General features: G+C 40.6%; 1 protein-coding gene across 1 annotated transcript; it reads right to left on the bottom strand.

The window, feature by feature from the left end:
* Positions 1-41: 41 nt before the first annotated feature.
* LOC137277110 (uncharacterized) lies at positions 42-9,525 on the bottom strand. The gene is made up of 8 exons (XM_067808775.1): positions 9,432-9,525; positions 7,871-7,960; positions 6,111-6,486; positions 5,696-5,874; positions 3,577-3,834; positions 2,903-3,178; positions 2,084-2,195; positions 42-668 (listed from the first exon to the last, which is right to left on the bottom strand). The coding sequence occupies exons 1-8, from the start codon at positions 9,487-9,489 to the stop codon at positions 77-79; spliced, it is 1,941 nt and encodes a 646-aa protein (XP_067664876.1). The 5' UTR covers positions 9,490-9,525; the 3' UTR covers positions 42-76.
* Between the last annotated feature and the right edge of the window lie 2,143 nt (positions 9,526-11,668).

Genomic DNA, 11,668 nt, shown 5'->3' with positions numbered 1-11,668 from the left:
GCAATAATGTTTATGTCATGTTTCGAATAAAATAAGACACGAAGGCATAAGCTTTTATTTAAGTACAAGAGCAGTCTCACTCGTATCGCGCTCGTTCCCGTGACTCCCTGGGTGACTTGTAGAGAATAGGGTAGCGTGGTGGACGGGGTATACGGTAACGGGGCCGGTAACGTGGGGGGTAACGTGGCCGGTAACGAAGCCGGTAACGTGGGCTGTATCGACGTGGCGAGTACGATGATTGTGGACACTCTGCAACTGCATCATACCTCTTCAGTTTCTGCATCTGATCATTACTAAGGGTATAGTAGCTGTTACAATCTGGCGCTATGGCGACGGAATACCCATTATTCTCAGGCACGTAGGGGAGGCGACTGATATTGACGTTTGCAATGGCGGAGGAATAGTCGTTGTCTTTGACAGGGAACAACAAGACACCGTCGCTGTTCTTCACGAGGAAGAAACTGTCGTCAGAAGCGACGTCGAGGCCCTCAGGACCACTCTGGGATGACCGATGGGGAAAGGAGCCAATTTCAACAGGTAGGAGGGTTTGATTGTCTATGTTAACAAGCTGATACATGGTCACGGGCTCCTCGTACGTGTCTTGGTAGTCGGTGATGAAGATTCGGCCGCTGCTGGTAACAGCAAGAGCATGACTCACGCCCACGGACCTGAAGGAAGACAGGGTTAAATGTTGTGGTTAGACCACCTTGACATGAATTCTATAAATATATACCCCAACAATACTCATAAACATAAATCTCAGCAATAATAGTATGTTTAAGAAATCACTACAAAAACAACGGTTCACATCTTTACGAAATCGGTGACAGGAAAAGTTACTAATTTTTGGTCGGTTCATGGGAAAATGGAAATCTGATCAGATGTTGACATATGTATGTAGATAATATGCTAAGAAAACCAGTACATGTAAATGCATGTAAAGATGTTACATATCTCTGAGTGAACCAATGCTGACAGACTAAGAATCAGCGGTCGGGTTCATGGAAATTGCGACCCCACATCAATGAGTGAGTGCGGATTTACGCCGCTTTTAGCAATAACACAGAAATATTACCGCAGAGGATACCACAAATGTGCCTCACGCATTGTATCGACGTGGGGAATCGAACCCGGGCCATCATGGTAACAAAAACAGTAATGGTGCTGACAAACCTAGAAACAATGAACCGTGATTTGAACCCATGATAACAGAGACATGGCGTGCCACCTGTTTGATGCATGGCATCGTATCCAACCGATTATCGGCTCTTGATTGATTGGTCAACTTATTTACTGACCACCACCACACAGCCGGGCTGCAACTGAGCGCAACAACAAACATATATGTTGCGAATGTCAACTTGGTGCTGTACGACAACACAAAATAGCACCACTCTACAGGTACATGATGGAGCTAGGCCCATGTGAGCCTTGTGGCTGATACACTGTTTTATGTTATATACACAGGGACAGCTTCGAAGAGATGGGCACGCATGGTTCCGATTTACTCCAAGAGTAAGTTCACAATACGACCTACGACCGACAGACATTACTGATGCGAAGGATGTATGAACTGATCGTGATAAACGGGATTCGAACACATGACCAGGGCAATCCGACAAAACATGGTGTCATCTTCAATTATCAGGGATTGAAATTGTCACTATAAGAATCAGTTTTGTCGGAATCGAAGTGGATTGTTCTCTTGGGGTGACGTTTCATTTTAAAGTTAGACCAAAGGCACAAGATGTATCTCAATGTAAAGAATAGACTTTAGCATGCCTTAAGGACAAGTCTCACAATGTTTCACTGTAAACTTCATGTACTGTAAACTATAACCAGAAGTACAGGTGTGGATACAGCTAATTGTGAAAGGGGGTGGGAGGGGGTGCACACTATTGAGAAAAACGGGTTGTGCACTCTTCATTTTCACACGAGTTTCCATAGTCATATGTCAGGACCAAAGGGGGGTGCGCACCCCTCCAACGACCCAGCACACCCTCCCACCCAACTGTATCCAGCAATGAAATAGCTTCTCAAATGCTGCTACGGCGAACACCACTAGTCATTCTCTACGCCTTACATGTTGTAAACGAATATGTCATCTGCGCTGACGTCAATGAGTTGTGTGTCTCTGATGTCGTCTGGTTCTGGTAGTGTGATGATGGTTCGAGCTGGGCTGCCATTAACTTCTCCTGCAAAAGATTCGATATATATATCCATGAATATTAATAGGGGGATTACACCCGGCGACTTTACAGAGACAATACCTGCGGGAAAACAGTAAGATACAAGATTCGAATCGTTTCATTTACACAGTTTGGCTGAAGTGTGCGACACGATACCCATGCTTCAAACAGATCAAAATTAGCATTAAGGTGTTCGGTAAGATAAATACGTTGTTCACTGGTCCCTCGGGGCCCATGGGTTGATGTACCCTCGATGTTTAAGCCGCGTTTAGCAATGTTCCAGGAACAACAGAAATTGGCTTCACACATTGTACCTATGTGGGGAATCGAACCCGTGACAAGCCCACTAGGCTACCCCACCGCTCCTCCCCGGACAAAGACTGCCGTCTACGATCAAATGCGTCGAAAGCACTTATGGTTATACAGGAGTCCACAAAGTTCACCGTCGGAATCTTTACTAAAGAGTATGCAGTAATGTCAGTTAAATGTTTGAATGATTTCGGAAAATATGTGTAGAGGAAATGAAAGCCTTTTCACAGAGATCCAATTATTTGTTTTACTTAATTTAAGTCATGCATGGAACCCGGAGATCATCATGGCCATGCAAAGGGTACAACTTCATATGAGGATGAACAGATTTTGAGGTGAGAAATGTCTGTCGGCTTCATGGTGTTTGCTACGGATTTAAAGGTATTATATATACCATAACGCACCTCCGTCCAAAACATAGATGTAGTTATGTCCCCCTGATGTCCTTGGCCCCACTGCGATATCCTGCCAGTCCGTGTTCGTGACGAGGTTTAATACAATCACACTGATGTGGTAACCGTTGGAAGCCTGGAAAACATTGATCAACGGCCCCCCTGCTGTACCAGAGTTGATGGCATAGATGAAATCCGGGTGGTCTTTGCTGAAAGCAATTCCCGTGACATCGTCAAAGTTAGGACTGTCGATTTGCCCAACAACCTTGCCGAAGTTGAACCGTGCAGCTGAAGGAAAATTGAGGTGAGATTAAGGAGAGGTCAGTGGGTGTGTTGTGATTTACGCCGCTTTCAGCAATATTCCAGCAACATCACGGCAGGTGATATCGGAAATGGACTTCACACATTGTACATGTGGGGATTCGAACCCGGCTCTTCGGCATGGCGAGCGAATGCTTGAGTCATTAGGCTACCCCACTGTCGTGAGGTGAGATGAGGTGAGGTGAGGTGAGGTGAGGTGAGGTGAGGTGAGGTGAGGTGAGGTGAGGTGAGGTGAGGTGAGGTGAGGTGAGGTGAGGTGAGGTGAGGCGAGGATGTAATAATATGTAATTATACAGCATTCAGTTACACAAAAAAACAGTATCACAATTTGATCTCAGATTAGAGCAGATTTTCTATAGGCGAACCCCGAGAGGCATCGGCACCATTTCTGTCACTGAATCGGAGAACAGGGATGTCTTCCTCGGTGGAGGTATAGTAGCCACATGTATCAGAGGCCCAAGCGATACTGGTTCCACTAGGGTCAGGCACAAAGGGGAGGAGACTTGGGGCGTCGGCCAAGGCCGCATTTAAGTCGTTGTTTGTCACATGGAAGTGGTAGACAGTGTCATGGAAGAGGACGAGGAGTTCCTCTCCGCTGGGGGACAGGTCAGCACCATCCGGACCTGCAGGAAATGCGGTAAAGCCGGGATTAAATGTTATTATGTAAACCCAACAAACACTTATTATATCATGCTGCAGTGCTGTTCATGCACTCAGTGGTATCTGTACGCATTCATTTTTTGATGCATGCAAAGTTATAACTGTATTCAGGGCACCAGTGTCATTTGGATCGGAAGGTGAAAGTTATTCTATATTCGAGTGGCTTTCTGTTTATTTCGAATATGCGGGTGATCATGGGCAATGGGTACCCAATGTTGGATGGAAGCGTGACCATTGCTTATTGCTAATGTGCAGGTGATCGTGAGTATTGGTACCCATTGATGATCGGAAGGGTGACTATTTTTTATTGATAATGTGTAGGTGATCAATGTTATTGGATACCCATGGTTGGATGGAAGGATAACTATTTTTTATTGATAATGTGTAGGTGATCAATGTTATTGGATACCCATGGTTGGATGGAAGGGTGACTATTTTTTATTGATAATGTGTAGGTGATCAATGTTATTGGATACCCATGGTTGAATGGAAGGATAACTATTGATTATACCTAATGTGTAGGTGATCAATGTTATTGGATACCCATGGTTGAATGGAAGGATAACTATTGTTTATTGCTAATGTGTAGGTGATCAATGTTATTGGATACCCATGGTTGAATGGAAGGATAACTATTGTTTATTGATAATGTGTAGGTGATCAATGTTATTGGATACCCATGGTTGAATGGAAGGATAACTATTGTTTATTGCTAATGTGTAGGTGATCAATGTTATTGGATACCCATGGTTGAATGGAAGGATAACTATTGTTTATTCCTAATGTGTAGGTGATCAGTGTTATTGGATACCCATGGTTGAATGGAAGGATAACTATTGTTTATTCCTAATGTGTAGGTGATCAATGTTATTGGATACCCATGGTTGGATGGAAGGATAACTATTGTTTATTGCTAATGTGTAGGTGATCAATGTTATTGGATACCCATGGTTGAATGGAAGGATAACTATTGTTTATTCCTAATGTGTAGGTGATCAGTGTTATTGGATACCCATGGTTGGATGGAAGGATAACTATTGTTTATTCCTAATGTGTAGGTGATCAATGTTATTGGATACCCATGGTTGAATGGAAGGATAACTATTGTTTATTCCTAATGTGTAGGTGATCAATGTTATTGGATACCCATGGTTGGATGGAAGGATAACTATTGTTTATTGCTAATGTGTAGGTGATCAATGTTATTGGATACCCATGGTTGAATGGAAGGATAACTATTGTTTATTCCTAATGTGTATGTGATCAATGTTATTGGATACCCATGGTTGAATGGAAGGATAACTATTGTTTATTCCTAATGTGTAGGTGATCAATGTTATTGGATACCCATGGTTGAATGGAAGGATAACTATTGTTTATTCCTAATGTGTATGTGATCAATGTTATTGGATACCCATGGTTGGATGGAAGGATAACTATTGTTTATTGCTAATGTGTAGGTGATCAATGTTATTGGATACCCATGGTTGAATGGAAGGATAACTATTGTTTATTCCTAATGTGTATGTGATCAATGTTATTGGATACCCATGGTTGGATGGAAGGATAACTATTGTTTATTGCTAATGTGTAGGTGATCATGAGTATTGATGGGCGGGAGGGAGCCTGTTGTGGGTCGTTTGTGTAAGGTGAATTCCAATACCTGAGCGCTTTGGTGGTGTGTACTTGTGCGGTTTTTATGTGGGCGATGATTACTAATTTTGGTTGAAAATGGCGATAACTGTTGTCTGTAATTAATATATGGGTTACGAAGGTTACTAGTGTTGGTTGAAGGGAGGGTATTGTATCGATGGCATTAGTTACCTGTGTTGGTGGAGGGGAGAGTGATTACCTTCTCCCTTTGGGTTCCCCATATACCTTCATCATTGATGAGTTTGTACAGACCAATATGGGCCCCTCGGGGCTCGCGGCTGAAGAAGTACATGTTGGCTTCTGGATCAACAAACAACGTCTCCGTGCAGCAGTTGTCGGTGTTCCAGTCGCTGTATGTAAAAAGTATATGTTGGTTTCATGGGCTTGTTATGTTATTGTTGTTACATTTCTGTTAGACTTTAAGAAAGATGAGCTCTCGTTGGTAGAAAAGTATATGTTCTCAATTATTTCACAAACGTGTGTTTGAGATCATCATCAGTCTGAGATGATCGACCACATTATTCGCGTAATTCATAAGAATACACATGAAATAGAAACAACTCAAAAGGTAATTTGTGCATCTTACCTAAAATCAATCATCATGTCTCTCATGACTGACTGCATCCCAGTGATAACATCTGGTTCTTCTGCTATGTAGATGATGTTGACTGGAGGGGTGGTGCTATTGCCACCGTCCAAGATGTACAGACATGTCGTCGAATTATCAAAGACGCAGTAACCGACTGCAATGTCTTCCCAGTTGACGTTGGTGGCATTGGAAATCGTTATGTTCCCGACAACTTGTCCTTCGAGGTTCAACACTCTGACAACATTCACTGTTGCCACGTCTGTGACGGCGTATAAGTAACCAGCATGCCGTCTGCTCGCGGCGAGACCGGAAATGCGGCCTCCGGAAGTGACATCATCAACTTTAGTGGGAAACCCAAATTTGTTAACACCGTCTGAAAACAGAATTCAATAAATGTTGACGGCCAGTTTTTGTTTATTGAAATCTGGTTCAGTGACAGTTTCCATTAATTTATTGCTGCTGGAGAAACGATAGAACAGAAACAGCTTATGCGTTAGCTAAATGAAATAGTAGGGAACATTTTGTCTTTGATTACTGTTACACATATCCATGTGGTTATATAATGTAGCCATACCCTTACGCTAGACACATATTGTCAAATTTAAGTATGGGGAAAGTGAAGGATTCAGTTGAACTGTAAGTGGTTTCATTATTTTAATTATGAAATAATTATGAAATAATAATGAAATAATAATTAAATAATAATGATTGGCGATCCAACATAATCACCAAGATGATGAATGTCGTACCAGTAAGTACACATGCCATTGTGCAATATAACACGAAATGGTGGTGCAACAACAAGTGGTACACAGTGAACTAAAGAGTAGACTAAGAGCGAGTGAGTTTAGTTTAACGCCACACTCATATTCCAGCTATATGGCGGCGTTCTGTAAATAATGGAGTCTTGCCCAGACAATCCAGTGTTCAACAGCATGAGCATCGATATATCTGCGCAATTGGGAACCGATGACATGTGTCAACCAAGTCAGCGAGCCTGACCACCCGATCCCGTTAGTCGCCTCTAACGACAAACATAGTCGCCTTTCATGGCAAGCACAGGTTGCTGAAGGCCTATTCTACCCCGAGCCTTGACGGGTCAGTACGCTAAGAATACATTGGTTGAAGAACTTACAGAGAGAGGGAGAGAGAGCACAGTTTATATAGTTTGTACATACAGACAAGACTGAAGTCTTGTAGTAAAGTATGAGAGAATATTAAGGTTGATTTTTGACAAACAGTTTTGGATGATATATATAATCTTAGCTTGTGCTAAAAGCTTAATTCACTGATGAGATATATTTCTGTTTAGCCTACATTGTACGACACATTAAGTCGACCTACCGTCTTATACGAGTGCGGAAAACACGCTGCCGCGATCAAATTAAAATCTTTGGATAAGGAGCAATCGGTTGTTGAACAGTGCACAAATGCATATAGGCATTTGGTTGATCTTCAATATATATTCCTTTGTTGTGACACGTTATACAAATGCAAGGTGTATAAAGGTAGGTAACTCTTTTCGCGCTGAGATCTGCCTTTTGCCTAAATATACGACTACGGGACATGATCGAGTTTATTGTTATGTGCAGAGGAATATTATCTCTATATAATGGAACATTGGTGACAGTGTCACCATAATCTCGGTACGTACATGAACCGTCTGACAATATTCCTTACACCATGAAAGAAAACGTTAACTTACAGCTGTTATGAGGACGGTTTAGTATGGGTTAACAAGATCATCATAATCTTACCGGAAGCAGAGCACACTGGCATCTTTTCTTCCTGCACGTCATCGCAATGTTTACCCGTTGTGTTTCTGAACAGATACCTCTGACCTGAAACTGAATTCAAATTTGGTAAAAGTAGGGAGGGAGTTGATCGGTCGAGGGGCCGACCATGCGATTTCCATGTCTCATATCTTAAATATATTTCCCCTCTGTCTGACCAGCATTGGCGGAACCAAAGTCTAGTTAGAACATGGTGGATATGGAAACACAAAGCAAGCTATGTTTGTCTTTCCTTAGGTTGAAATCACATTAGTCTTATGAAAACACGAGAACATATAAAACAGAGGAGTAACCCAATTTCATTCACAGATAGCCCGAACACTTACTGTTTTGGGTGATTGTATGTCCGATGTTTATACCGAGTGAAGCATAAATTGTCTTTGTCGATCGAAGAAACTGCTAGTACATTTGTCCACACTGTTCAGAAAACAAATATTCTAGCGAAGCTATGATATAAAGTTTAAAACATTTCATCATTATCCAGATTTGAGGTAATGGTCGGAAACCCCGTGTCTTTCCTGGTGCCATTTTTTTTATTTGTATACATACTCTTACTGTAATAGCTCATCATAAATCTCATCATGAATGTTCATCATGAATGTTCATCATGAATGTTCATCATGAACGTTCATCATGAATGTTCATCATGAATGTTCATCATGAACGTTCATCATAAATCTCATCATGAATGTTCATCATGAATGTTCATCAACCGATTAAACTGGTTCAGGAGAACATATATACTTTTCTTTTATGGAGTATGTGAAAGCAGTCAGCTGTAATACATATTGTCATATTTGCTCCAAATCCCTCGGAAAATAGAGGAAGTAAACGTTTTAGGCAGCACATTTCGTCGTCAAGGGCCAGATGAGTTTGGGGTTGACCATACCATCGCCACTCAAAATAACAATCCGATCCAGATAAGTCGACTCGTGGGATTAGTTCAGCCCTGTGATCACAACATGATGAGACAGTTCTTTGGCAACACTATAGACTAAGGCTGAGTCTCTGAATATATATAATGTTGATAGTAACAAACAACCCCATTTTAACTGAAAGGGAGAGGTTCAGAACCTGAGGAAATCTAGATTTGCTTTATTTAAGGCTTTAACACTGCAGAGAAGGCTTTGCAGTCAGCAAAATAATGTGGTTGTGGGACTGTGAGACAACCTAGCAACAGTATAACGACCGTTCAACTGCCATGATGTAAAGTACAGTCGGTATTTATGATAGATGTGGACGTTCGATCAGTACCCTAAACTCCCCCATTTCAATAGATAAAACGAAAAGAAAAAGAATATCCCCAAACAAACAACTATAGACAAAACACCATGTTACAAATGACGTCCACTGAAGTTTAGGAAGTTTCAAGTTTCCTTATTTTAAGGCGCTGTCGTTCCGATTATAGTCTGTTATACCCAGGCCCCGCTTGTTGCCCAGCAACGTTTAGAACAATAAGTTTCAAAAAATCAAAGTGGAAAACAAGTAATCTATGTTTGAAAATGAAAGTTGATAAAGTACTCACTGTAGGCTGCGGATACCAGCAGGAGGGAAGCAGTTACCATTAACGGATTAGGAGCCATCTTCCTTCACAAGTGTGCCAGCTCAACTGATGTAGCTGCACTCGTTACTATCTCAGGTGGAATAATTCGTTTTGACTACCTGGGGCATTTGTAATGACACTTTCCTTCTTTGTCATTAACTTATATGTCACTACAGTGTTATCTTTATCTTGATTTCATCCTAATATAAAATTATGACGTTTATGTTAAATTGCACATATAATCAGGAATTGTTCTAGCAGAAGGACCCTGTTGCATCTCAGAACTGTTATTTGTAAATTCAGGTGAAACAATTTCAGGTTAGGAATTGAAACAGGAAGGTATTCTGATGTATTTGCTAGGCGGCGTCTTTGTTTTTCATTGTCAGAGTAAAATTTTATTTTTCTAGTAGAAGACGAACGTCATGTCTTAGCAATTTGTCAACGCAGTGAGGCTGCAAGAATATACGCGACAAAAATAGTTATTGATATATGTAATTTTTTACAATATGAATGATGACCTATCTATTCATTGACACACTGATAAACTATAGCAATCATAAAAATACCATTATCCCTACCTTATTTTGTCCAGTATAGAGTGCGTTATTCTAGCATAACAAATAACCCTTCTATGGACACCTCTATGGACACCTCTATGGACACTTCTAGTGACAAAGATATACTGTTCTGTTTAGCCAGTTTTTTTTATAAAGTTCTTAAGATAGAAAAGAATACTTCAAATTATGGTTAGAGTTTCCATATGAGCTGAAATATTGTTTGATAATTATGTATAATACTCCCATTGTAGTTTTACAAGGGTCTGTTAGATTATCAAGTGACGACACAGACAACGTACCTGTAATGTCAGACCAGCATCAACACACATGGCTTTGAATACATGAATAAAACTGTCTGTCTCTCTCTCAGAAGAAGAAAAATGTTGCTAAAAGCGGTTTAAAGCCATGTTCACTTACCCACTGTATACCATGATGTTCACTGACAACAAGTGTTACGAAATAGAAGTTGCTCTAAACAAAGACATCGAGAAAAAATCATGCGTCGGCGGCAGTGGTGCTCCGATTTATTGAAATAATCGATAACAGTGATCATACGCCCAAGCAATAGATCAGACTTTCGCATAATCGAACTCAAAGAAATTTTGCAACTACTGTTGAATCTTTGAAACACCTGACGGTGGAACATATCGCAGAAGTTGTCAAGACCTGAAGAAATGTTTAGTTCTAAGAAAACTCACTTCGCTCACTGGAAAGTCATGATTGAACTTGAAGACTCTGGGAAGTTTATGTTCATGATATACCAGTCATTATTTTAAAGTAGCAAGTTGCATTTTGCATTTGATGTGAAAACATTTGAAAATGATGTTAACCAATTTTTCTGTGATAGCTCGTAGGTAATGAACCATTTATCACTTGTGAAATTTCAACTAATTCCCAACACCAGTTAACGTTAGTAGAAGACAAAGAAAGACTTCTGTCCACGTTCTAGGTAGGACGATACGATAGCATATCCCCATCCACAACTAGGTAATTATATGTATATTCGGCCTCTATTCATTCTTTCATGTTTGAGAAAAACATAAGTGCATGATATGAAGAAAGGTTCAAAACACATTCTGAAACTGTGTCAAATTCAAGTACTAATGTACATAGCCACAGGCGAAAAACAATATCGTTGGATTGTCTCGTATGTTCACTGAAGCAACACTAAAGATAACATTCCTAGATTTATAGAGGATTTAGCGAGGATGCACTAAGTATGGAAACAAAAATATGAGCTACCAGAGATGTATTGCTTTCAAAGGTACAGGGTCTCTGGCGTGCAGTGTTTATCGTTTGTGAAAATTAAGCAAAGGGCAGTAAGCTTTTGTCACAAGCATACTTTTCAAACTAATAAAACAAAACTGTTCGTGCATTTCGATGAATTTTAGACGGATCGATTTTCGTTGTCTTTATGGGACATTGCGCAAATAAGTACGATGCATTTATAGCAGAGGCGAATACAGCTTTTGGTACGTCAATGTATTAGCACTATAAAAGCTTTCATCGTGTATAAAGCAGGCTAGCTATTCTCGAAACGTTCGTAGCCCATTCTTAACACATAGTCAACGATCAAAGTTAATAATTCTTAGGGCTACGAACGTTAAGGAATCAGAAACTGAACGACTTTTCATGACCTTCATGTCTAAATAAACCATAATC

This window comes from Haliotis asinina, chromosome 3 (genome assembly GCF_037392515.1).
Source record: "Haliotis asinina isolate JCU_RB_2024 chromosome 3, JCU_Hal_asi_v2, whole genome shotgun sequence".
Lineage (NCBI taxonomy): Eukaryota > Metazoa > Mollusca > Gastropoda > Lepetellida > Haliotidae > Haliotis > Haliotis asinina.
Note: the sequence above shows the minus strand (reverse complement) of the source record. Positions and strands in the feature narration are given on the sequence as shown.